A 27,473-nucleotide genomic window follows, 5' to 3' on the forward strand; every position below is an offset into this window, starting at 1 on the left:
ATCTGGGGCCCGTGAGTGACAGTTTCATTCAGCATGGAGACCTTGTTTAATTGTCCATGAAATCAAACTTTTGTGGGGGCCTGGCGTCTGTCTGAGTACCGGCAGCACACAGCTCGGTTCCGGGCGTTGGAGGGGTAAATTGAGCGGCCCGCCGATGTGCCTGAGCTGGGCTCCATCTCAATTGAGAAGAGAGGTGTTCATGTTTCCAGGTTTATTAGGACATTATCTGGGAGCAGATGTGCCTCCTGCCGCCGGGCGGAGGGGAGGCGGGGGCCACAGGATGAGAAGGGACACGTTCTGTCGGCTGTAGGCAGGTCGGCTCCGAGGCGGCCAAAGCTATTAGGTGGGAAAAGGGCTCTTTCTTTCTTTCTTTTAAGATTTTATTTCTTTCTTTGAGAGAGAGAGAAAGAGAGCACAAGCAGAGGGAGGGGCAGAGGCAGAGGGAGAAGCAGACTCTGCCGAGCAGGGAACCTGACACCGGACTCGATCCCAGGACCCTGGAATCATGACCTGAGCCAAAGGCAGATGCTTAACCATCTGAGTGACCCAGGCGCCCCCAAAATGTTCTTTCTTTAAGGACCTTTACTATCAGCCTCTCCGCCTGTTTAGGGCGCAGAGAAGGCCGTGAAGGCAGCAAGGACAAAGCAAAGAGTTCACATTCCTTAAAGAAACACGCGACCGCTGAGGAGCCAGACTGTGTGTGCGCCTCCCCTGAGGCCGGTGGGACTTGGGGTGCGTGACCGATGGGATCCCAGTAAGAACACTTGCAAGGTTCATTTTGCAGCAGTGTCCCACGCACTTACCTTGCCGGGGGCGGGGGTGGTAGCGAGAGTCCGGGCAGGTGCTCCCTCAGGCGTCCAGGAATGGCGAGGGAGGACTGGCCCCACACACAAACGTGATTTGGGCTCGCTCCCCGCCCTGGGCCCCCCTCCCACAGACATCAGGAGGCGTCCGCCTGAAGGCCAGCCAGGACATTCAGAGCCCTGTGCCAGCCGGGGACTCTGCACCAGACACCTGGCAGTCAGGGAAGCGGCTTTGGAAGACACTTCTGCTCTTCTCTTCTGGCCCATCCTGAGTTTCCCAGGAGCGTGATGGAGGAGCTGTCCGAATGGGGAGGGAAAGCCAGGCTGGGGTCCCCTGAGCGTCCCGGCACGGGGCAGCCTCACCTGGGGTCCGGAGGCTTGCTGAGTCAGATCCCCAGAGCAGCCTATAGTCTGTGCAAAGACATGCACGCCTCCCACGTGTTGGTTGAGATGGGAATCCGGCGCTGGGGATTATCCCAGTGCGTGGAAAATCAGTTGCACAAACCTCATTATAGCTAATAGTTCTGTAATGTTATTTTCCCCCTAATTTGTAGAGACTTTTCTCCATCATTGATTTATTGAGATATTTAACGGCATAATACAAATGAGAAAAGCAATCCGCGGCAGAAACAGAGTGGACGCGTCAACAGCTGGCCGGCTTTCCTTACCCACTCAGGACCACGATGGAAATGTTAGTGTAGACAGATCACCCGGTGAATTACAAGCGATGGCCAAAATGCCGAATGCGCTAATTTTGGCAAGGAAAAATTAAGCAAAATAAAAACGAGAATATTTTCTTCTGTTAGTTCAGGAGGAAATTCTCTTGCTATGACTCTCCCTCCCCCAACATCTTTCGGTGTAAACGGATCACTAAATAAATTGTTCTGCATTGAGATTCTCTATCAATATTTTAAAATGTTTTTTTTTTTTTTGAAAAATGCACGCAATTCCTGGAGCTATGACAGAACACTTAAAATAAAATGTGGCTTTTAGGTGATGGCAGAGGAAGGGGAAATAATTTTTTTTTCTTCGGTAGCAGGAAAGCATTACAGAAACATTAATGCAAAAGACACTCAGGGAACCCACTCCAGAAGAGTTCAGACCCACTCAGAACAGTCTGAGAATACCTCTCACGCTTAGCCCCTTAATTGCAATGGTTTAAGCAACATTCATTTAAAAGAGCCTATTTTTTTTCTCTTTAGTTTCTTGAGTAGCATAAAACAGTCTACTCTTTTATTTCTTTTTTCTAAGATTCTATTTATTTGAGAGAGAGAGGGAGAGGCAGTATGGGGGAAGAGGGAGAGAGAGAATCTCAAGCAGACTCCATACTGAGTGCAGAGACTGACGGGGCTCGATCCCACAAGCCTGAGATCATGACCTGAGCTGAAATCAGTAGTTGGATGCTCAACTGACTAAGCCGCCCACGCACCCCTGTCAGTCTTTTTAGAGGAAAAACACTGCCCAATTCAGTCCACATTTAAAGCCCTTAGAATAGTGGCTTACTCATAGTAAGTGCAAATAAAATGGGGTGGGCATTCACTAGAAGCCTGCTTGTGCTAGGTCCTGCAAAGGACTATGGAGATACGTAGATGGATGGATGGATAGACGGATGGTGGAAGAAAGGAAGGAAGGAAGGAAAGAAAGAAAGAATAAATGGCTGGGCGGGGAGGTGGATGGACAATGGGTGGTGGACGGATGGGAAGGTAACCACATCAATAGGTATTTATGGAACTCGTGAAAACCTCGAGGGCCCAATGATGCGGACAGGTAAATGCGACGGAGTGCTCAGAAAGCCCACTGGAGGAAGCAAGCATCTCTTGCTGGAGGATGGGCGTGAGGTCAAGAAGAGTCCGAAAGGGAGGAATGACCTTGTTTAGCTGCGTCCACCCCCTGCCCTTGGACTTACGAATTGCTCATCTGAACAGAAATCTCACCTGATTCCCCGATGGTGGAACAAGGCAAAGAGGGAGAGCTTCGTATCTGTGGAACGATCGCGTGCGTGGATGGGAAGCGGCAGAGCAGGGGGCGGGGCCCGGGGCTCCCGAGGCACAGGGAGTGGCTTGTGGAGAGAAAATGCACTCTCTGCCCCCATTACTCCCCGATCATTCTTGTGCAGAACATCTGAACGAACATCTTAGACAGCCATCATTCCATGTGCAAACCTCAACCCGTTAGGGCCAGAACGGGGAGACGTGAAGCTATGGCTTGCCATTTTGACATTATTAGTGGTAATGGGTACCTTGGTGAGAAATGAGTGTAACTGTGAATATTTAGAAACAAATAATCATTGCGCTCTCTTTCTGCCTCTGCAGAGGTTTGTGCCTTTAAAATCTCATTCACATCTGTTCCTTCATTAACCTGTGGCGGTAAGGACTTAATCGGTGCAAACTCTAAATCCTATGCAAATATGGACTTGTACACTAGCAATTTTCTTTCTGTGTGCCGTTGGGCTAATCCACTTGAGCATATCTGGTGTTCCGAGGCGCGTGATAAGGTCGATGCCAGATAACCCTCAGCTCCCCGGAAAGCTGTCTGTGCGTGAGCACGCATATTCAAGTGCGCCTCTCCTCTCCAGATCTTCTGCTCTTTTTAAAAAGATCACATACCTGTGCCTGTAAAAGAAATTATAATTCATAAAGGATCAGCACTTCAAATGAACATTTTGGGCTCGGAGCCCACTTTTTACCAAAGCACCTCCTTCGAGATTGGGTTTATATATACGCAGGCCATGCACGGTTTCCCCTATGTATCGCACTGTTAGAAGCACTTTACGGATAGAACCTTGTTTAACCCTCCAAACGGATCTACGATGTAGATGCCTTTGTTGTCACTATTCTGCAGTTGAGGCCCAGAGAGGTTGGGCGCTCCACCTAAGGTCACACAGATGAGGCATGTTAGGGCCAGGCTTGGCACACACACTTTCTAGACTCTAGTCCTCTTTCAGCCACAGTGCTGTGCTCTCTATGAGGTTTTGATGACCAACACCGCTGATCACGTTCCCTTGGCCCTGTTGGGAGATGCCTACAATCTAGAGTCCGATCTACTGGCTTCCTGTCTTTCTGCATCTTGACTTTCTGGCTTTAATGTCAACTTTATGAATGTTTTCCCACGTGTCAGGGTTTAGATAAATTCAATATGTTTATTGTGGCAAAAAATACATAAGATAAAATTCACCGTTGTGACCCCTTGTAAGTGCGGGGTTCAGTGGCATTGAGAACATGCACTCTAATGTGCAGACATCACCACCATCCGTCTCCGGAACTTCTGCATCTTCCCAAACTGAGACTCTGTCCTCCTGAACCCATAACCCCTCCCCTCTCCCAGCCCCTGGCCCCTGGCCCCGCCATCCACTCTCTGTGTCTGTGATTTTGACACGTTCGGGGGCCTCCTATAAATGGGGGTCTCACAGTGTTCGTCCTTCTGCATCCGGCTTCTTTCACAGAGTATCACGTCCTCCAGGTACACCCATGTTGGGGCCGGTGCCAGCATTCCCTTCCTTTTTAAGGCTGAATGCTATTCCATGGTGCAGACAGACCACATTGTTTATCTATTCATCTGTTGACAGATGCTTGGTTGCTGCCACCTTTTGACTATTGTTAATAATGCCATGAACATGGGCGTGCAAGTGTTCAGAATTCAGTATGTGTTTGTCTCATTTGCGCTCATATTCGGTAGCATCGGGGCAGAGATGAAAAAAGCGAGCTGGGGTCCGGGCAGGTCAGATGCTGCAGCCAGTCCAACGGATGAGCAAAGTGGAGGGCACCTCTCAGGGGGTTTGGTGTGCGCCGGCAGGGCAGAGTCCCGAGGGTGAACAAGGACAGCCCCTGACCCCCCACATCTCTATGCCGGTTGTCCTGAGCACCTTTCCTCCCAATGAGCCGGTGACATGTCTGCCCACGGCCTCACCGCGCTCAGAGCTGGCTGGTAAAGACACTGTCCTGTAGTTTTCTCTCTGGGCCTCTGGTGGGATTGTCATCTCCAGTTAGGATGGGGGCGGCAGGTGCTCCAAAGAACCCAGAACCCTGACTGGGGTGTGCGGGACAGCAGGAGACTGATGGGCAGGCCGGCCAGGGAGGCGGGATCCTGGGGCCAGGAGGGACCACGACCAGCCAGAAGGGAGCCAGAAACCCTCAACAGAAGATGACGTAAGTCAGAAACCAGAGGGAGGCCTGGAGTCTGATGGGATCCGATGGGATCCGACGGCAGGGAGAACGTTCAGCAACACGCCACTGTGCACCAGCCTGCAGCTGCAGCAGAGCCGGTGCACGAGGAGAGGGCTGGCCCCCTCCCTGCCTGCGGCCCCCGGCCGCGCACCCCACCTCTGGCTCTCATGTTATGGGGGCTCCGTTGGTGAGGGCGGCAGGGAGCCCACGGCGGCGCATCGGAAGCAGAAAAAGAGCACCCCTCCCCTCTCCCCTGTGTCATCTCTGCAGATGAAGGCCTCTGGGACGTGTTCGCGAAGGACATCCCCCGAGGTGCCACGTCCTACACTGTCAGCCTGGACAAGCTCAGGCAGGGAGTGACCTACGAGTTCCGGGTGGTGGCCGTGAACCAGGCGGGCTATGGGGAGCCCAGCAGCCCCTCCACGGCCGTGTCAGGTAGGGAGCCCTGTCCAAGCAGGGGACACTCTGGGTACAGTTCTTCCCTTGGAGGGGGTGGGGAGGGCTGGGAGCCGTGGTGCAAAGAAAAAGGACAGCGCCCCACGCCGTGCAGGTACCAGCAGCACAGGCCCAGCCTGGAGAACACGGTACTGGGGGAGCGGGCTCCACCAGGCCCCTGACTGTCCTCACCAGGCTGCGTTTAACCAAGTCTTAATTTCTGTCTCATTTTTTCCTAATCAAAGACCCAGGCCAGAGTCGGAGCAGTCAGCCTGAGCTAAGCACTGTCCTGTCTATCCATCCATCCAGGGGAAGGCAGCCCCCAGCCCCTCCCGTCAGCTGAAGGCTCCTTACTGGGCAGCCTTGGGCAAAGTCCCGGCAGCCACGGGGAGGGCTGGTGTGTCTTAGCACCTGACCCAGGTGTGTCTGATCCAGGCCTCCCCTGAGACAGCTGAGGGGCCCATGTGCCTCCCGGGCCAGTCGCCAACCTGTACAAAGACCCCCAGGCTCCACTCTGGGTGGAAGAGGCAAGGTTTCTTTCCCAGAGCTCATGGGGTGCTGATGACAGACTAGCTGCCCTCGCCAGCCCTATGGCAAGGGGTGTAACAGATGCGGGGAAATCAGGAAGGGCTTCTCAGAAGAGGGAGCATGTGTCTGGCTGGCGAAGGGTGCATGGGGGTGAGGCCACAGGGGAAGAGAGCAGCAGAGACAAAGTCCTCGTGGTGAGACAACAGGCAAGGAGGGGAGCAGAGGCCAGCTTCTGGCCCGCCTGCACCTGGCGTTCCTGGGGTTGCCTGGAGGACGATCCTGCAGGGACCCCATCCAACCCAGTGGTGATGCCGCCTGGGGCTCTACTGTTGATCTGCCAGGCAGCTGGAGGGATTGCAGGGAGCAGCGCGGAGGCGATTAGAAAGGGAGCTGGCAACCCACCGCAGGCAGGGGACAGGCTGGGCGTGCAGTTGTGGGGGAGGCAGGGAGCAGGCGCGGCTCAGGCAAGGGGGCAGGCGAGGCCAGAAACCACACGGGGTGTTCCTGGGACCCAGAGAAGCACGTTGTTCCTCCCCAGCCTCTAGATTCGTTCAAGATGCTGGCTGCTCTTGTGTAAACTGAAAATACCTTCTGTCCCTCTCTGCCATGACCTTGGAGGGAGCACAGTACCTACGGGCAGTCTCGGACCCACGAGTCCTCGCGGATCGTGGCGGGGTCTGCCAAGAGAAGCCCCAGCACGCCGTGGGCTTCTGTAGCAGTAAGATGTAGCAAAATCAAAATCTTCTCATTTCCATCACTTTCTTATGAAAGATTTAACATGCCCTCCAGAAGAGAGACTAGAATAAGGACACCCTGGGCACCCCTCACCCCAGTCGAGCAAGTCAAGGTTTGCCCCTCTTGGTTCCTTTGTGGAACCCAGGTAAAGGAATTCAAAATGCACAGAGCCTTTCATTGCACACACACACAGCCAGGGGCAAAGGCTCCTTCCTGCAGGAGAACACAAGCCCCTCGCCCTTCTGTTCATGGAGCCCATGGCCAGGCTGTCCTCTGAAGCCCACTGCACGCCCTTGCCAACCGCGGCTGCCAGTGGGACAGTGGTCAGCTTCCTCCATCCTTCAGGGCAGCAGCCCTGACCGCAGATCTGTGGGGTCCTGCCCCAGGGGCCAGGAGTAGGGTCCTGCGGGCACCCAGGCCTTTCTTTTCCACGCCCACCTGGGTGGCCATTTGGAATTTGTTGGCTCATTATACAGAGTAATTAATGTGCAACCTGAAAACCACTGATATATTTTGGATTCAAAATGCTGTCGCGTCCCAGGAAGCCCTGCACCGTTGCATTACCCAAAGGCAGCTCCCCGCTCTTGTCCCCAGTGTGCACAGTCTTTACCCAACCGGTGAGAGATTTAACGTAAGGCAGAAAGCGTCTTCTGGGGGCTTCAGCAGCTGGGAGGCGGACAAGGGCTTCCTATTCTGTTGATCTGGTGCCTCCCAGCCAGCTCCCCTGCAGGGGGCTTGTGGAAGGCACCAGCGGGACCCCAGGGCCATCCGGCATCTCCCAAGCAGCGAGTCCCATGTCTCTGTTCTTAGTAAACAGAATAAAACATGAGCAGGAAGGGTGTCCTCCTTCAAAGCAACTTTTAAGTGAAACTATTTGTTTCTCAAAAAATGTTTCCCAAGACGGGGGCCAGTGGTTCTGCTCAGTTTTGCAGGAGGCAGGAAATACAGCGCAGCGCAGGCCTTGGGGAGTCCCGTGGTGGCAGAGGCCTGCAGAGAGGGCTTGCAATCAGCAATGTTCATGCAGGTGTAGACGGAATCCGCCTTGGGTGGGAGCAAGAAGGAGTCAGCTCATGGGGTTCACGGGCTTGGACTGAGCCCCAAGGCTCATGTGGGCCACACTGAAGACTTTCAGGAAGGGATGCTTTGTTTCCATCGAGGAAGATCTCTCTGATGACAGTGTGTGGCTGAATGGTTGGGGGGGATGTCAGGAGGAGGGGAAGCCTCCAGAAGGGGCTATAGGGTGGCGGCCATCGTAGAGAGGGGTAAGGGGCCCCAGGGGCCATCTGGGAGGGAAGCCTGAGCACTGAGGATCAGAGACATCCAGGCTCGCTGGTCCTTCCTCCGTTTCCCCCGGACAACATCCATAAGCAGATAAAATCGGGGGATATTGCGTGAAGCATGGTGTGGACGGGCAAGGACAGGGAGAGCTCTGGGACAGGGTGGCAAGGGTGCCCCAGGGGCCTCAGCCGATTCCCACAGAGACTTGTGTCTGGGAAACCAGCCCACCGGCCGCCCCCCTCCACCCCCACCCTGCCCACCCCAGCAGGGGGCGGAGTTCATCTTCCCCGAGACTGCCTTCCTCCCCAGCCCCGGGCCACCGCGAACTGGTGGCAGCAGTGTCCATCCCGTGTGACCGTGTGCTCCTGTGCCCCTCAGCTCAAGTGGAAACCCCGTTCTACCAGGAGTGGTGGTTCCTGCTGGTGATGGCCCTTTCCAGCCTGATCGTCATCCTGCTGCTGGTGTTTGCCCTGGTCTTGCACGGACAGAACCGGAGATACAGGAGCTGCAGCACAGGTGGGGCGTCTGCCTTGTCACCCCCCCCCGCCCCGCCCCCCACCCCACCTCTAGAAGAACCCATGCACTCAGGAGCCAAAATGTCCGCATCTTCTCTGCTTCAATCCGGGATCCGTGGTGCGGGCTTTGCGTTTTGTCTGCCTGTGGGTGACCAAGGCCGGACCTCAGATTTCCTCTGGGAGGCAGCTCTGGGCAGCAGGCAAGCGCCCTCGACCCTTGAGGCCCAGGTTCGCATCCTGGCTCCGCCCCACAATGAGCCTTGTGTCTTGGATCCTCTCCATCTCGTGGGTGGATGGGACTCCCTGAGACTGTTCCCTCACCCACACCATTGCCCAAACGCAACAGGATTTTTGAATAGGACACACAGAGCATCAAACAGGTGACTCACCGTACCTCTCAGTATCATGAGCCCATTGAGCCCAGGAGCGTCTCAGAAATGCTGGTGTGGCTCCCGGACCCATATGTGGAAACACACAACGGGGTGCAGCCGTAGACCCACAGAGTGTGTACCGCACCTTACATCCCACGTTCCGGTTCTAAACCCTCTGACGCCCGGTTCACCTTTGCTTCCCCAAGCATAAGCTCCATGGCTGGCATACAGTAGGTGCTTAATAAGTGTTTGTTGCTGCATGAGCCACCCCGAATCAGAGAAATGGACAAATGAATATGGGGCAAAGCTGGAACATGGCAAAGCTGGACCCATTTATGGGAAGGTCAAGAACAAGGCAAATGAGCGGAAGTTTCTAGAAGACAGAACACTGGTTTCTCCTGGCAGAGAAGTATCAATAGAGAAGGGCCGTGAGGGAACTCCTCAGGGTTCCGAGAGTGCTCTGCTCTGACTCTCTATGTGGATGGTGGTTCTACCCATAACACATGCCAGCAACCCGGAGGCTTAAGATTAGTACACTCCGTGCATTCTGCTCTCCTCAATTTTTTAAAAAACTCTCATAATCACCTGTGAGACCCGTTTTTTCCACCAGCGGACTGTGACTGGGCTCTGGATGGTGATGCGTCCCCCCCCCCCACACACACACACACACAACTGTAGCTGGGCCACGCATGGGACCAGCTCTGTGACATCACCGCAGCGGAGGACGGGTCCCATGACTGGACCCGTCTGTCTGTGCTTCTTAGGAAGTTGGATCCCTGATGGGGTCCTCCCACAGACGAGTGGGTGCCTCATCCCCCAGAGGGGTGAGCCACTGGGCTGAATGGCTCCCCCCCTGCCCCCACCCCCCTGCACCACCCCTCACTGCTCCTGAAGGGTTAAAAGAACCAGGCGCTTCGCCATTTGCTTTCCTAACGTTAAGCAATTCATTCCTCCAAGAAAGGATTTATTTTTTTCTGTATAAATTCACTTCTAACAAGTGTTCGTAAATCAGACTTTATTCCTATGGGATTTACTATGTATGAACGGCATGTCATTTTACTGAGTTAATGCTATTACAGAACCCTGCGTCTGGTGCATAGAAAATCTCCCTGCTTTTCCCTCTCCTTCTGCATCTCGAAAACCAGCCTGAAAAGACAGATCTGACCTGCAGCTTCTGATACTCAGCCTTACCCTAGAGTATTAATTTAACATCATAATTGAAGCCTGGGGAAAAAAAAAAAAAAAGATACCGTACTCATCTACTGGAATGTCTGCTTTGCTGCCAGGAGCCATGCAGAACCCAGACCTTTGCAGTTACGGCCCGGCGCCCCCTCCCGCTTGCTCCCCTCACAACCCCCTTCTCACGGGACTTCCTTTCTGAGAGCGGTTTTCTCCTGCTCGCCCTCTCACCCGCCCACATCCCACTGGCCAGCAGCTCCGTCCTCCCTCCGCCTGTGTTCTGTCAGTTTCCTCTGCTGCGAGCACGTCAAGCATCTGGGCCCGTCCAGGGGCGCTGGGTTCACAGCAGGGAGGGCGCCATGGGGTTTTAGGGAACCTGAAGTCCTTCTGGAGGACAGTGGGAGATAAATGGGAGAGGTCCCCAATTCCACGAGCCGTGGTCCAGCCGGGGAAGATGGAAGGCAGACAGTAAGGAACAAGCCAGTATGTCAAAAATGCACTCCGGGGGGAGCTCTGTGGGCCTCTGGGAGCAGAGGAGGAGGTCTGGAAGATTCTTCCAGTTCCCAGTACAGGGACGGCCCCGAGGACCGATAGCCACTGGAAACCTTTCAGGCCCTTTGGTTTCTCCCAACTACACTGTTATTCATCTGATCTCCTGACATGTTTTAAAATATGTTTCCATACGTATTTATAAATTTATGGGTTTTAAGTGCCTTTTAGTATATCGACAGATGTCTGTAGTCATCACTACAGCCAACTCTAAAACATTTTCACCACCCCAAAGACGCCCTGTCCACTACCTTCATGGTTGCCCCTTGTAAATCTACTTCCTACTGAGATTTTGTAGTTATGTGGTTGTGAGTTTTTTTGTTTTGAAATGTGTTCAATATTTAAATCCCTGCTTTTTAAAAAAGATGATGCATTCTAGAAACTCTTATGACAGATACTGGTAAGAACACCAGTTCAGTTCTTTGGTGTCGGGCAAAATAAACACAGAAATGCCCCACCGTCATCCTTAACACGCGGCTTCTTCCCCCGTGTGCCTCCGACTGTCTTGTGAGCCCAAGCCCGGGTCTGGGCTCTGCTTCCGTCCGGAACTCAGTGAACACCCGTAGGCTGACCAGCTGGGACTGGGCTCTTTCCTGGAACTTCTGAACCCATTCTCCCGTTCCTGCTGCAGGTAAGAGCATCTCCAACATGGAGGAGACCGTGACCCTGGACAACGGAGGGTTTGCTGCCTTGGAGCTCAACAGCCGTCATCTCAACGTCAAGAACACCTTCTCGAAGAAGAACGGGACCAGGTAGGGCTGCAGTCGCTCTAACCACCCCCTCAGTGTGCCCCCATCTGCCCGAAGACCTGAACCAGCCAGGATGGGGGGCCGGCCGCAGACACCCAATCCCAGCAGGGCAGTGTTGGGAAGGAGGCAGGAAGGGAAGGGGGCAAGAAACACCCTACCTCCTCTGGAACTACAAAAAGAAGGCAGATCTCAGACAGGAGGGGAGTGAGCTCAGGAGAGCCCCCGCCCCCAGCTGGCCCTCTAGGGGGCCGGCTGCGCACATGTGATTAGCGAAGTCCTGCTTCACACACCGTCACACAACACTGCGGCGGACTGATCGCCAGCAAGGATGTCCTCTCACCGACGTGACCGCGGCCACAGGGCGGGTCAGGAGGCCCCCGGCGGAGGTGTCCGCGGCCCAGAGCTGCCCTGAGCCCACATCCGTCCCTCGCGGCCTGGTCCCTGTCCTAGGTCCCCGCCCCGGCCCAGCCCCGGCGGGCTGCACTACTCAGATGAGGACATCTGCAACAAGTACAACGGAGCTGTGCTGACTGAGAGCGCCAACCTTAAGGAGAAGTCGGTGGACGCTTCAGAATCCGAGGTCAGTGCTTGCAGCCACTGTCCCCTGCCTCTGTGATGAGTGCTCTGCCTTCCGAAGGTGCCGCCCCTTGGGTCCCATCCGCGTCTCAAAGCCACAGGACCCAACAGGGCAGGTGGCAAGTGACTCCCTTTTACAGATGAGGAAAGTCCATGCTTTAGCCCCTTCAGGTCTGGAGGTCACGGGTGCTGGGCCGGCTCTCAGATCAATTCCTCACCGAAGTGGCTTCTGATCCCAGAGCTCACTTTCTGTGTGGCTTCGGGAAATAAAGCGTGTTTTCTGGTGGTGGCCATAGAACCTGGCCTGTAGACCCCAGCTGGGGGGGTGGGCGGCCTCAGCCTGCAAAAGCCACCAAACCTGGCACCCCGGCCCTGGCAGCCCTTCCCCCTCCCACCTGCCCTGCTTCCCTGTGCTGAAGGGGGACTTAGCCACTGCCATTCTGGGACCGTTAGAGGCTCTGGGCAGCTCTGACTTGTCCCTGTCCTCACTGAGCAGATGGACCAGGGAGATGCCCCTAAGGGGATGTCCCCTGCCCAGGACCCCTGGGCCTGCCTATATGTAAGGTTTTCTGGGCCCCTGTGTTCATGTGCAGAGCTGAGCTCGCCCGGGTCCAAGGCCTCCATCAGCGAGCAGGCGGGGGAGGATGTCATCCAGGGGCAGCGGAGGGAGGCTCCTTCAGGGGCTCAGCCCCCCTACCCCGAGCCCCCGCAGCATGCCCCCACTCCGAGGGTGCGGCCTCCGTGCCTCGCATTTACGAGCAAAACCAGCTATATGGCCGTAGGGAGGTGGTCCTCCATCAGTCCCTAAGCTCTTTTATTTCTCATATGCCAAGTCTTGAGAGAGAGGAAAATCACCAAGCCATTTGCTGGACACATAGGCCTGCCCTACCTCTTGGCATTCATACGCTAAATCAATATTTAATCTAAAATAAGTCTCACCTTCATTTGGACCTGAATTCAGGCCTTATTAAGCCCCGAGGCTCAATAAAATGGCTTCTCTTAAATTGTGCTCTGTATATGAAGTCCAGGTGAGACGGGGCACAGGGCAGGTGTCGTGTGACTCTGCGCCCGCTTGCTTCTGGCTTTCTGTTACGAAGGACGCCAGGCACCCTGTCTGTCCAGTAGCCTCGGGCTTGGGGAAAACAGCAAGCAGCACCACAGAGGTTTGGAAAGGTACATTTGTCTGAAATCAAGGGGCTGTCAAGTGAAATGCGGCAAAAATGAGCTGCCGCTTTGTGATAAGGAAAGAGCAGCTGTTCTGGAGCTGTTCTAGCTGCTTCCATCAAAAACCACACATTGGGAAGGAGAGGACGGCCTTCCAGCAGACACCGTCTGTGGCAGCAATTAGAGATGCATTCGCAGGACCCCTACCCGGGGTCTGTCCATAATTCCCAGGGGCCATGGCTGTTGAGAGCTCGACAGCCCCACAGACGGGACTCACAGAACTTCCTGCGTTAGCCCTGCAGTCCAAGTTCATGATGGGCCAACAGAGGCCAAGCACTATGGAGCACCTACAGTGGGTCGGGCACACTCAGCCCTTGCTCACACCACCCCATGACGTAGACCGATTCTCTCGGTTGGCCAGCCGACCAGACTGAGTATGAGGTCATCTGAGCCCCAGCCTCCACCGTCCCCTCCAGCTCAGCGCCCCCGGGTCAGCAGCCTGGGTTAGATGCATGAATTCTGAACTCTCTGTTGGTGAAAGCATTCTCAAAATGGGTCGATGGGGTGTACTGAGATGCAAATTCAGCTGCTTTTTATGGAGGATTGTTAAATGAGCTTGGCATAGACACACATGCATACTCACGCGTACATATATGTCTTTCCTGGATATGCACTGATGGGGGGTGGGGGTAGGGGGCTTGAGAGGCAGATCTGAGTGCCAGGCTCCCAGTTCCATCGTCCCTGCAGACCTGCTGCACAGAATCAAGTTGTCCTAGCTCTAGGACTGTGGCTGAGCTCAAGCCCTGTGCCAGGAGGAAGGGGTTCCTTTTAAAGTTCCCACAAATGCCTCTCATGCTTCCTACTGGTTTTGGGGTCAAGGCCTCTATCAGACACCCTATGAGAGGTGTAGACACTCTCTCTATGCACATGCAGAATTTCAGCTAGGGTCTGGGGGTCCAGGCCCCTGGAAAGCTCTGACAGTCACCTCCAGCTGAGAATTTCCATGCCTGGCTTCTGTCTGCCCCCTGGGTGCTCAGGTAGATACAGGAAGGCCCATCTTTCTTCCAGAATTCTTCACTTTATCATCTTGCTAGGTCCTATCTTTGAACCTAATGCATTTGGGAGATTTGTAGGCACTAAACGTTCACGGAATCCCAACAGAGGGACCTGGGGACGTTCATCATCTCGGAAGTGCCAGCTCAGATGGGAGAGCTTGGTTCGAGCCACATTTATTAAACAGCTTGATCGAGATGGAATTCACATACTGCACAATTCACCCATTTGGAACATGGGTTATTTAGGAGAGTGTTTGTAATTTCCTCATATTTGTGAATTTCCCAAATGTCATTCTGTTATTGATTTTTTAATTTTCTTCCACTGTGGCCCAGGAACATGCTTTATATAATTTCTGTCCTTTAAAATTTATTGCGTCTCGTTTTACGGTCTGTGCTGGAAGAATGTTCCATATGCACTTGAAAAGAGCATGTTTTTCTATGAACATGTGGAGTGCGGAGTGCTCCTTATGTGTCTGTGGGGTCTGACTGATTCCCAGTATTATGGAAGCCACCTAGGTTTTTGATCTTCTGCCATCCGCTAATGTATTGAAGTCTCCAACTATTATTGAATTATCTATTTCTCACTCCAGTTCAGTCCGTTTAATTTTGGTGCTCTGTCTTTGAGTGGATATATGTTTATGATAGCTATGTCTCCTAGACGGATTGAGCCTTTCATTAATATTAGTGTGTTCCTCTTTGTCTCTGGTAACAATTTTGTCTTCAAGATTATTTTGTCTTACACTACTCAACCACTAGGGTTTTCTTTTGGTTACTGTTGACATGGTGTATCATTTCTATTCTTTTACTTTCAACATGTTTGTATCTTTGAATCTAAAATGTATCTCTTACAGACAGCATGTAGCTGGGTACCTATCAGTTTTGTTCTGCTGATCTGTGCCTTTTGAATGGATTCTTTAATCCATTCACATTTAATGTAATTATGGCAAAGGTAGAATTTATATCTGTCCTTTGGATGTTTGTCTTTTATAGGTCTCACATCTTTAGTCCTCTTTTTCAAGTGAAAATTTTCTAGTGTACTATTTTAATTTGCTTGTTTTTACTTCTACTGTATTTTTTTCCATTAGTTTTGTTAGTGGTTGCTCTGGTACCAACATTTACTTAAGATATATACTGGGGGCAGCTGGGTGGCTCAGTTGGTTTAGCCTCCAACTCTTGATTTCAGCTTAGGTCATGATCTCAGGTCCTGGGATCGAGCCCCACATCAGGCTCTATGCTCAACAGGGAGTCTGCTTGAGATTCTTTCCTCTGCCCCCAACCCCAGCTCATGAACACATAGTCCCTCAATCTCTCTCTCTCTCTCTCTCTCTCTCTCACACACACACACACACACACACACACACGCACACACATGCACACACAGACACACACAAAACTAAATCAATCTTTAAAGAAAGGTCTTATACTAAACCTCACTGACATATAGAAATTTTATTCCAATACAGTTCTATGGCCTCTGCCCCTATCTGTGCTATTATTATACATGCTATGTCTGTATATCTGTACTGTTACAAACTCAAGAATAAATTTTTTATAGTTACTACTTTATAGAATTATATGTCTTTTAAAGAAGTTGAAAGAGGAAGGGAGAGCAAGTCTATTTCTAGAGTTTACTGTGTTTCCTGCTTATGTACTTTTTCTGGTCCTCTTCATTTCTTTTTGTGGGTCCAAGTCACCACTGGGTGCCATTACTTCACCTTCTCCTTTGTGCTGTTATTGTTAAATATGTTACATCTCTATACATTATAGGCCCAATAATACAATCATATACATACTGCTTTATGCAATCGCTTTTTAACTCAAACAAGAGAAGAAAGGAGAAGACATGTGCAATCATACTATCTTTTATAATTACCCATGGGTGATCAGCTTTGTTGGTACTTTCTGTCTTTCTGTATGAATTTGAATATCTGTCTGTATCACTGGTTTTCAACCTGACAGTCTTCCTTCCATTTCTCCTGTAAGGCAGGTTGGCTAGCAATGAATTTTCATGTTTCTGTTTATCTCAGAATGTCTTTATTTCACCTTCATTTTTGAAAGTAGTTCTGCTGAACAGAAGATTCTTGGTTGGCAGTTTTTATTCAACACTTTGACTACGTTGCCCCATTATCTTCTGTCCCCCAGCTTTTTTCTGATTAGAAGCCAACCCTTAACATTACATGAGTTCCCTTGCCCATGATTTCAAGAGTTTATGTCTTTGTGTTTTTTACTCTGAGGTGGGTGGATGCGGACTTGGTTCCATTTATCTTACTGGGTGTTTATGGAACTTTCTGAGTGTGTGATTAATGCTTTTGATCGAATCTGGAAAGCTTTAAGTCATTTCTTCCCCTGTTTTTTCTGCCTCTTTCTTTCTCCGCTCATCCTGGTGCTGCCGTGACTATCTCGCATATGGGTGCTCTATACACTTATCAGATTCTCTCTTCTTTTGTCATCATTCTTTCTTGTACGTGTTCATTCTTTCTTCTCTGTGTTTCAGATTGCATAACCTCTGTCGATATCTCCACGTGCCCTGATTCTTTCCTCGGCCAGACCCAACGTACCGTGGGGCCCCTCTGATGAATTGTTCATTTTGGCTATTGTATATTTCAATGCCAAAACTTCTCATTTGGCTCTTTTTAAATAATTTCTATCCCTATTGATATTCTCTGCTTGGTGCAATAGTGTCATCTTACTTTCATTCTTTAAACATAGCTTCCTTTGGTTCTGTGAATATATCATAATAGTTGCTTTCAGAGTCTTATGTCTGCCAACATTTGGGCCTCCTTGGAGGCTGCCTGCTTTTTGTCCCATGTACCGCACACTCTATCCTGCTTTTTTTTTTTAATTAGTCATTGTGCCAACTCCAAATACTGATAGCCTCCACCCCAAGGACTGTTCTTGTTGTTTGCTGATTTGTTTGTTTCTTATTTAGTGACCGGGCTGGACTAGTTCTTTGGAAATCTGGTTCCTCCACAGTGTGGACTCTGATGCCACCCCTGAGAAGGAACAGCCTTAGGGATGCATTCAGGCCCCCTGAATACCAGGGATGACAACGGTCCCAGCCAGGCTTTCTCTGTCTCTTTTTCTCACTCCCGTTAAGATTCCGAATGGTCTGTCCCTGTTGGTATCACACCCAGCTCTTAACCTCCGCCACTGGCTGGCTGTATTACTTTTCACAATCCCCCCAGGCTCTCCATTACTCCATAGCTTGCACCAGTTAAAGTATAGCCCTTTTGTAGGGGCAAGATATTATCAATCTGAATTTTGCTCTGATCCAAGAGGGCTCTCCTGAGCTGTCTCTCTTTCCCTGGTCCTCTCTGTTAAACTTCTGGCTGGTTGATTGCCTCACTTGTTACAATCATGGAACTACCAGCTTCCTCTTAATTTCTCATCCCAAAGGACCCTGCTGTTTTCAGCAGTGCCCTTAGGCATGCTCTGTTTCAGACAAGGCCTTTCCCCTAAGGAGAACTCCAGAGCTCTCAGTTCTAATGGACTGTCTCTCTCCTGCGTCCTCTTCCATGTCACAGCACCAAAGCTGGGGGTGGGTACAGTGGCCCTCCTCTCCCATAATGACTTACCCACTGTGCAAGCAGTGCACTGGGTAGACACGGTAGTCCCTGGGCTTCTGAGCCCACCCCTCCCAGTGTCCATCACCTTCCCTACAAGCTAGCCGAGGTAGGGGCATCCGGGGGTCAGTATTCCCAGCCCACCACAAGCGATGTAGGGCATCCAGCCTATGGGTGAAGACAAGGTGAGCAAGGGAACCCAGTTCTCTCAGCCATACCTGAGCTGGGGGTCACGGGTGGGGCGTTGATACGGGTCACTGTTCAATGCCTCCAACTCTTGCTGTTCTTAGAGAAATTTCGATTTTTCAGGAATAAAGCTTTCTCCATTTGCTATATGTCCTCGCCACTATTTCCAGAGACTTTAAATGCCTGCTTCTAAAATAGCTTTGCTCAATTAAATCATTCTCCCACCAAGACGAGAATCTGCTAGTTCCTCTCCAGCGATTCTGGAAACACCCTTTCCATTCATAACTGAAGGTCCTGATATTCAGAGGGTAGATGCACAATCTTCCTAATCTGGCAATGATGACTTCTGACCTGGCCCCTTAACCCCAAATGCACAGAAACAGAGTCAAAGTGTGGAACTGTAGGCAGAGCCCTCAGAGAGATCCACAACGGTCCCAGAGAGAATGATGCAGGACTGGGCACCTATCTCAACTAGGACTGGATTTAGATTTCAGATCGTAATCCTCTCTACCGGAGGCAGCTTCTAGGTTTAAATCGACTGCACGCTAAGATGTCAGGCGTGAAGAGTAAGGCACATTCTGGGCCCTGCGCTTTGTCAAGAGTTTAATGCCCTCCCCTTCCTCCCCACCCTCCTCTGCAGAGCCCCAGGAAGGAAGGAGGCAGAAACCGCGAGGTCCTTGCTGCAAGTTCTCTTCTGCGAAGCTAGTATTTCACTAAGAAGCTAGTGATGCTGTCCCTTTCTCCACAGGGTATCTTTTGACCCATTTTCAGGATTATTGCTTAAAGAGGACATTCTGCAAATGGGCTCACAGGAGCCCCAGGACCTGCCTGATCAGAGCAGCTCTGAGTCAGGCACTCGGTGTCTCAGGACACCTGCTGTGGTTCCTTTCTTTCTCCAGTTGGGAATAAGAGGGTCTGTCACCAGGTTTTCACGCAACTGCATAGCAGGACTACTCTTCAAATCGCATGAGAAAAACTGTTCTCAAAATCCAAATAAACAGTTTTCAAAACATCTCCTGCTCCAACCAACTTAGACCAACCCCCTCATACCTAATTAATTCCCTAATAATATTTGACTCTTTCATCTTGCATATATAATGCCGAAAGTGTTGAGCTTATCTCTGTTAGCCGTTTGCCAGGCATCTGTGCACCTTTAGAAACTGCCACCACGTCCAATCACCTGCTGTCCTTCTCTGGTTTCCTGGGAAACCAACACACATCACTACTTCATATCACACAGGAAACTTAAAAAAAAAAAAAAGGATCCTGCAGCATTGCCTTTTTGTTGATAATTCTAACTCACTAAAATACATCCCCATTAAAAGATAATAATGTCATATAAACAATAAACAGAGCCGGCAGAGGAGGGGAGGGTGGCGTTTGGATTCGGGGCTCTCTCATGGAGGTGATGCCGAGGGCTGAGCAGGAGCCTGGAGACTGGACTTAACAAGTCGTGACCCTCTACTCTTGGGCTCCTGCCTCTCCTGTCTTTCTGCAAGATGGTCTTCTCCTCTCTCACAGGAGCTCTTGGCCGGGTCTCTGGGCCCTGCCCACTCAGGGCGCACAGCCAGCGCCCAGCTTTGCCACCTAAAAAACCCTGCCCTTCCCCATGCCCTGCAGAGTCCCAAGGAAGATTCTAATTGGCTCAGCTTAAATCGCATGCGTGCCCATGAACCAATCATTGTTTAATGAGGGGCAGGCCATTCATCCCGTGGACAAGGACAGACAGAGAAGGATCACTTTCTGAAGTTCATTTGGGAAGGTCAAAGCCCAGACACACACACTGGGACATCACTGTGAGTCAGACAACCACGGGACTGTCTCCTGCTGGGGCTTCCTCTCAGCACCCACATCTGTCACAGACCCCTCTCTCCATTCCGTAGGACTTTGAGGTCTGTGCTTGAGAAAACATATAATGATAAAGCTTCTGAGCCTTCTCCAGTGAGACTGTATAGTTCATCACATAAACAGGCATGTGGGGGTGGGACCCATCCCGCATCCGGGCTGGATGTGCTCGTGGAAAGGCTGCCTCCTGCAAGGACGTGGGAGTCCCTTCTAGATCTGCTGCCTCCTGGCGACTGCGAGCCGGGCTTCTCTATGACCAGACAGCAGCAAGAGGAGTGGGCCGGGGTCACGAGACAGGGGAGAAGCAAGTGTTGGACAGGGCCACAGGGGACTCCTGCGTGTGGCCATTTCCTCCAGTCAGAGACCTGACCCTTTATACAGCTGTCCTGGAAGGTGTCCAACATGTTTTGAAAGAGGCTTCGTTTCTGCCACCTTCGGCTGTGATACCAGTGCTGGGTCTGGCCTGGCTCCGTCCCCGGTCGGTATGACCTGGAGAAGGTCGCATGCTTGTGTGGGTCTCAGTCCTTTCAGACGCAAAGCGAGGAGATTGAATCCAGCTGCTCCTTCTCACATTCTTGCTCCTGCATATCCTTCATGGTTGGAATGGACGGTGCATGGGGCGGCCTCCGCGCACCGCAGGGTTCAGTGCGAAGAGGGAGAAAATCTTCAAGCTTACACCCAGTCTTCAGCTAACCATGACTCCTGACCCCAGTTTGTGGGACCTGCGGTCCACATCCTGAGTGTTCTGGGCCTTTCTCAAGAGGGGGCTGCCCCCGACGCATCTCCACGTGAGCTCTTTGCTCCTGAACTTGCAAAACTTACAGCCAAGACGGCTGAAGAAGGGACAAACCCAGCTCGGGGGCCGATAACACAGCTGCCACCTGATCCTTCAGGTGACCTCTGTGCTTGTTCCTGTCCATCTCGATGTACACAGAGCTTTGCCTCAAAGCCCCACGAAGCCTCCGGAAAACAGAGGAAGAACAAACCTTAGCTGCTGGAATTAAAGGTGTCGCATTTCTTATCTGCAACTCCTGAGACCAGATCCACTGAAGAACTCGCTGTTTTCCGGGTGTGGGAATGCATGGGACATGAGGCCACGGCCCCGGCAGGATCGGGCAGCATCACCGATCAAACCCATTAGCATTCCTGCAGCAAAACCAAACACTGTTCACACTACACATTTTCACATCAGTTCAGCTCAGGGTTAGCTGCCAAACTAGCCCCACGCAGGTCAGGCTTGGGGTGAGTTACAAAACCAGCCTTTGGTTTGCAGAGCACGGTGGGTCTGGGACCGACCAGTGGGGGGGTTGTGACACGAAGGAGAGGCTGGAGTGGACGGCCAGTTCCTGGGCGGCTCCCACCCGGCCTGGGACACCGGCCACATGACTGCTCTCTGAGCCTCTCTCTTCATCCCTAAAATAGGAATAAAAATCCCCAGTTCGCGGCCGCTGTGCAGTGTCAAGAGACTGGACGGGGGTGTCACTCGGTGTGCACAACGGCTGCTAAAACACGGCTCATCCTGGCTCTGTTCCACCACCGCTGTCCGCTGGTGGCGGAGCTGGGTGCCGTCCGTGTCCTGGGATGTGTCAGGGAGCCCTTCATCATACCTGTGTTTATGCAAGCTCCAACTTAGGGAGAAGCGGAGGGACCACAGATGCGCTCTGATTGGGTTGAAACATAAACAGTTTATGTCTCACGTCCTGAGGAGTCCAGCTCCGTGACTTATTGTTACTTTCCTGTAAAAGTTCCAGCGAGAGCCAGATTTTCAGTCTGTGTCTGGAAAATCCCAGGAGGTTCCAGCTCCCCCTGATGTCCAAAGGGACGTCTGCCCGCTTTACCCGCTCACAGGACACAGCACCGGCTCCTCGGGTGGAGAACAGCACTAGTTCCTGGGTCGAGCTTCCTGCATGTGGGTGACACGGGCCATGCCCTCCCCATCAGATGGGGGAGAGTGGCTCAGGGTACCAAAGGACCCTCTCTGGCTTTCATGAGTCTCTATACAGACGACACGTAGGATAGAGGCCAGTAGTCGGCTCTCTGTCCCTTCCCTGCCCTCACTCCCCTGACCACCGATCAGAATCTTCCCAGAGTTTCTAAGAAATGCACATTCCAGGGCCCTGCCCCAGACCCTCTCCATCAAGACAGCAGGAGCCACACCCAGTAATCTTCACTCTCTGAAACTTCCCTGGTGATTCTGAGACAGGTTTGGGGGCCTCCTGACACCCTCTGTAGAGAGGGAAAAGGTCAGAGCTCAGGCACTGGAGCCCAGGGAGGAGGCATGCGGGGTGTCAGGGACAGAGCCCTGCCAGGGCATCTTGGAATGGGAGAGGCTTTACCTAGCCGCCTGCTCCTGTTCCCTTACCTTGAACTTGAAAGCCTGGACAGGCACATGTTTCTGGACCCATTTTTGGCATATCTGAGGTGTCCACAGTCTCTGCTCCATCCCGGGTAGGGCAGGGAGGAACCCCCTGTGTTTTCAGGGTGTGGGGCATGACAGAGAACCTGGCCAGACTGCGGGCTGCACCCCGGCAGGTAGCAGGGCTCCCCAGAGTTCAGGAAGGCCCCAGGGCCACAGAGCGCCTCTGGGGCAGGGACGGAGGGCTTCCACGTCTTGGGAAAATGGCCTCCATCCACTGTCCCAGCTGGCCTTGCTGCTAGTGGTTTAAAATCAACCCCCAGAAACCGGGTACAGAGACATAGAGACAATGTGGACTAAATGTTCTTCGTGGAAACTTTGGATTTATTCTATAAAAAGAAAGGAAATGAAACCCTCGCAGACTGGCCTTCCCAGGGCAGGCTCTTCTGTACCACTGGCGAGGCCTCAGGTCTCTCTGGGGCCTAGGGAAGCAGGGGCTGGGTGCGTCCTTGAGAGCTCATGGCTCGCTAGGGCCTCATTCCTCAGCAGGCCTCCCCCAGAGGTCTTCGTGGAGGTGACAGCACGCGGAATTTGTGTCCCATGGAGGATAGCCCTTGCTTCTCTCCTTGTGTGCTCAGGGCGGGCTCCCCGTGCTCTGGGCCAGCCTACACTGGAAGCCTGGGCAAGCGGAGGACCCTGGGCCTTTCCGACTCCCCCCCACCACACAGGGCTTCTGCCCTGTGAGGGCACAGAGCACCCCCTGGAGGCTGTCCTGGGGCAGAGGAGCAATGTAGACCCCTCCTTCGACAGGCTCAGAGACAGGGTGGCTCAGGAGCAGCTGGGACAGCACATGGTCCCTATGTGAACACAAGGGAGAGGCTGAGCTCAGCAGGGGGCGGTGGGGGGAGCTGTCAGTACAGGGAGGTGTGGGCGCTCCTAGTGTGCAGGGTGGGAGTCGGGGGAGGAAGGGGCAGAGGGTGGGAACTTTGGGTTGCTAGTTCTGGTCCTGCCTCCTGGCCACTCCCCACTTCCAGCTCAGCCCTGCTGCATGTGGCCACTCCCCTCCGGGACTCCCCTCCCCTCCCCGTGTGGCCACCTGTCCCTCCATGGCTGTGCCCCCCTGCTCCCTCATGACTGCCCTTCCCTGTTGCCACCCCATCCCCTCCCCCATACTCGCCACCCCCCCCCCCCCGCCCCCGTGTCTTTCCTTCCTCTCCCATGCGCCTGCTAATACATCTCATCGTCCCCCCAGGGCACTGACTCCGAGTCCGAGGACGCGCCCCCCCAGCACTCCTTCGTCAACCACTACATGAGCGACCCCACCTACTACAACTCGTGGAAGCGGCGGGCTCCGGGCGGCCGTGCCCCGCACAGGTACGAGGCTGTGGCAGGCAGCGAGGCGGGGCCGCACCTGCACACCGTGGTCACCACGCAGAGCGCCGTGTTTGCGCCCACGGGCCCTGGCGCCCGGACTCCACTCACCGGCTTCTCTTCCTTCGTGTGACGGCCCCAGCGGGGCCTCAGCGGACCTCCCAGCCTCCTTTTGTTAAGACAATCAACTCCAATAACTGAGCTCAAGCTTTTGTTTAAAGAGAATTCTGATAAGTGATGATTTTACCTACTTGTGGACACTAGATTTCAATTAGGAAGGTTTTTTTAACGGCTTTTTGTAACATCGCTGCAGGAAGCGGGTTTCTTTGTTTTCTTTTCTTTTTACGAGAAGGTGTATTTCAGTGGTGCGATGGCGGGAACGCCTCAGAACCCCCAGCCCCCTGCCCCGGGTTTCCGAGATCCCGATGCCTGACTAGGGAGGCTGCAGGGGGAGGAAGAGCGGGGATCCAGGGAGCTGTCCGCCCGCATGCAGGGCGCTCCTTCCGCTTCTCTACCTCCTGTGCCTCCGGAGAACCAGTCACACACCAGGGTCCCCATCGGTGACACCGACCAGCTGGGCTCTCGCTGCCTCCTGGGGCCGCAGAGTGAAGTCTGCCCTGGGCTGGGCCCTTTTCGACCTGACGGCATCCACCTCTGAAATATTCTCCCTCTGCAGTTTCTAGGCAAGGAATCGGCATCCAGGTTCCTGGCAAGGGGGCAAGAGATTGCGAGGTGGGGTCCTCAGACCCGGCGATGACTCCGTTGGCCTCACCCTGTGTCACTGCAGCGGTGAAACACCGGGGCTTTTTCTTCCTTTCTCTCCTTAAACCCAACGGTGCAGAGCAGGAAACCACCCCCGGGGCCGGAAGCCGCCACGCTGGCCCTCACTTAGCGAGCTAGCTCCTTCCCGAGAACACAGCACACGGCCAACCCCGCTAACCCAGAGAGAACCAGACGGCGCTTGCAGAATAATTGCTTGTTGTGTAAGACGTGTGCATTGTTAACCAGAGTATTTTTTAAATCTTTTTATCTTTTTTTAAAATATGTCACATGAAATGAATGAGTCTCTGCTGTCTCCAGGTGCCTTTTTATTAATTGTTTAGCTTTGTACATGAGAAAGACGACAAGCGTCAGTGTCTCCAAATAAAGCAAAACAGCTCTGAGCAAACGAGGCCCCAGCTTGCCGCCTCCTCGCCAGGCCTCCTGCGCAGGTGGGCGCCGGCCTGCCTCCGAGCGCTGCCCGCAGGTGGGCACCGGCCTGCCTCCGAGCGCTGCCCCCGGGTCTGCTTGCTGCGCCCACTGCACACTGCCTTGACCACCAGTGCTGCTGCTGTCCCCGCCCCCGACCCCCGCCCAGCTTCTAGCCTTAAAGGGTTTTCTGGAAACGTTTTCTTTCTTTCCCCTTTTGCTATTGTTTTGTTTTCGTTTTTAGCTACATGAAAATAGCATGAACTATGTTGAGAAACCGAGAGTCCAAACTGTAGGTGCGGCCCAGCCGTCACATTATTCTTGCAAGAGGGGTCTAATGTGGCCGACTCTCCAGGCCAGAGCCTAGGTCCAAGTGGACGCTGCGAGCCGCTAATGCCAGCCCGAGTGTGCCCAGAGCTCGGGGACGGCCCGGTGTCCCCACCTCACCAGAAGGAGTGTGTGGCCATGACACTGTCCAGCCATTCTGTTGACACCCCCGAGGCCCAGGGGAGCGAGGCAGGTGCCCAGGTGACCTGCGGTGCCCTGAGGGTGGGGGAGCCCATCTCCGGGCCACGTGGAGAGCTCATGGTGCCTACTCCACTGTCTTCCTTCTACACCTCCATGGCAGCCTCTGCTTTCAGAGAGGCTGCCTGTGGCCCCAGGAGGCCGAGGAGAGTTTTGTGTTGGGTGAAAAGCCCCTTTTCAGTTTTTCCGAAAACTAGAGGGTATGCAAAGGTTCCTTTCTCTCTCCCTCAATCCCCTCCTGTTCCTTCCCTCTCTTGCTGCCTTCGTTTTCTGAGTGGAGGCAGAAATATTCGAAACCAAAAATCCTAGACGCTCTGCCCAAAGCCACTTGTGTGTGAGAATCACCCACCGCAGTTCACTGGACAGGACGCCCCTCGGGTCCGGAGCCTCCACTCCTTCCTCTCCGCGCCTCCACCACCGGGAAAGGGGGCAGGAAACCTCGAGGCTGCAAGCGGAACTTCTTGGAAGAACTCCGACAAACCCTGCCTCCTGTGCACTTCGCTCTCTAAGCCATATGGACTTTGCTTTAAATAATGGGGGAAAGGGTTAGGACGCGTTGGAATGAGGACAATTTGGTTTGAGTTGTGTTCTTTGCTTTGCGGGTTTCTGCTGCGACATGACACTTTTGGGGGGGTTCCTTTTCTTCCCTGAGCTTTCTCTACCTTCCCTGAACTTGCGTTCTGTGGAACTGAGGCGGCGCAGGCTGCGGACGGACTGTCAGCATCCACCTTCCAGCTGGGCCCTCGGGAGAGGCTGCTCCGGGGGAAGGGAGGTTTCCAGTCCGGTTCCGGCCTCCCCCAGCAGTGCGCGCCTGGACCAGCGTCACTTCCCGGCCTCTCACCTTACGGAGGAAAAACAAAATATCTCACACGAACAAGCAACATTTCTTTAACCAAGACAAGAGGGAAAGTCTGCCGCTGGCCTTCCTCCCTAGTGACGTCACCCAGGTGCTCTCCGGCCAGCAGTAGCTGAGCCCCGCCCATGCACACCCTCGGGTGGGTCCCTGGAGACAGCTCCGACAGGTGAGCAAGAATGAACCCGCTAAGCGGCCAGGAGCGGCCGGGCTCTCTGTTGGGGCTGCAGGGCTGGGCATGCATGGGGCTGCCCCCCTCCGCTGGGCACCAGCTTTCCCAGACAGATGAGCTTCGGGGCAGCTGCAGCCAGTCCCCACACCTAGCCGGCGTGAACCACATCAGCATGGCCTCACGCACCTTTTCCTGGATACACAGGCCCATACCGACCCCCTCTTCCCCTGGCCTTCCCCTCCACTGCTCTCACTGTCATACTTTTAAGAAGTACCCAATAAAATGTCGTAGCAGAGGACGGTGTGGCCTAGGGCAACGTGGGGACCCATGCCCCCATGAGCGCGGGACGAGGCCACACCGCCAAGAGGGAGGGCCATGCGCGCGCTCTGTAAACGTCTTTGGATGCTGGGCTTGTACTTCATCATGACTGGACTGAAGCATGGTGTTTGCGTAATGGATCGTAGCATGGTTTCTAGTTTTTACGAATTCTTGGCACACAGTGTAGTTATTCCCCCAATGAGCAACCCATCCGCGTATCCCAAGCCGGCTGTCCTTAACGCAGCATCCCTGGAGCATGAACAGGGTCGGGAAGGCAGAAACACTGCAGCCATCCGTGAACCGAGCTAGTCCGCGGAGGCACCCCTCATCACCACCCCCAACATCGCCTTCTGGGTTATCCAGAGCTTAGGTCACTCCTGGAGTTTTCCCGACAACGTTTTCTGGAATTGTGCAGAAAACCAGATCTCATTTAAAAAAAAAAAAAAAAGAAAGAAAGAAAGAAAAGAAAAAAGAAAAAAAAAAACTTGTAGGAAGACAGAGAGGTGCTATGGGTACAATTTTTAATAAAAACATCATTTTGTTCCTTATTCGCTTGTGATTTTCTTCAAGAATTGATGCAATGACTCATGAATTCTAGAGCTGTAAAGATGAACCCCAGTGCGGGCCTGAACCACACGCACAGCCATCCCAGCCCCCACTTCTGGTGAGACGCAGGTGTGCACAGACAGCAGGGCTGAGGTCAGAGGGATTTCGGCTCTCCCGGAGAGACGGAGGTGGGGTGGGGGTGAAGGGGCACCTGGCCATGTAGGGCCACCCCCTGCCGTGCTCTCCAAAGGTTCCCCTGCTCTCTACCAAACTTACCGTTGGTTGGCGGGAATGCGGCCCACAGCAAGGCCTCCCTCCTGAGCCCCCAGAAGAGGCGTCCCTCCCCACACCCCCATCTGCATCCGGGGGTGGCTCTCCATCGTGCGTGGTGCGTTTCAGAATCACTGGGAACGCACGCAAATCCCAGTGCTGTGGGCACAGCCGGACCAG

General features: G+C 53.3%; 1 protein-coding gene across 3 annotated transcripts in view; it reads left to right on the forward strand.

Annotated features, from left to right (window-relative positions):
• Positions 1-27,025, forward strand: part of SDK1 (sidekick cell adhesion molecule 1) — an 854,095-nt gene extending 827,070 nt beyond the window's left edge. For all 3 annotated transcript variants that reach the window (XM_032327040.1, XM_032327041.1, XM_032327042.1), the window contains 5 exons: positions 5,237-5,401; positions 8,321-8,458; positions 11,188-11,308; positions 11,756-11,885; positions 23,303-27,025. In XM_032327040.1, coding sequence (XP_032182931.1) covers positions 5,237-5,401; positions 8,321-8,458; positions 11,188-11,308; positions 11,756-11,885; positions 23,303-23,554 — 806 coding nt within the window. In that variant the 3' untranslated portion in view covers positions 23,555-27,025. The remainder of the gene's footprint in view (positions 1-5,236; positions 5,402-8,320; positions 8,459-11,187; positions 11,309-11,755; positions 11,886-23,302) is intronic.
• The last annotated feature ends 448 nt before the right edge of the window (positions 27,026-27,473 follow it).

The sequence above is a fragment of the Mustela erminea genome, chromosome 20, assembly GCF_009829155.1.
Source record: "Mustela erminea isolate mMusErm1 chromosome 20, mMusErm1.Pri, whole genome shotgun sequence".
Classification (NCBI taxonomy): Eukaryota; Metazoa; Chordata; class Mammalia; order Carnivora; family Mustelidae; genus Mustela; species Mustela erminea.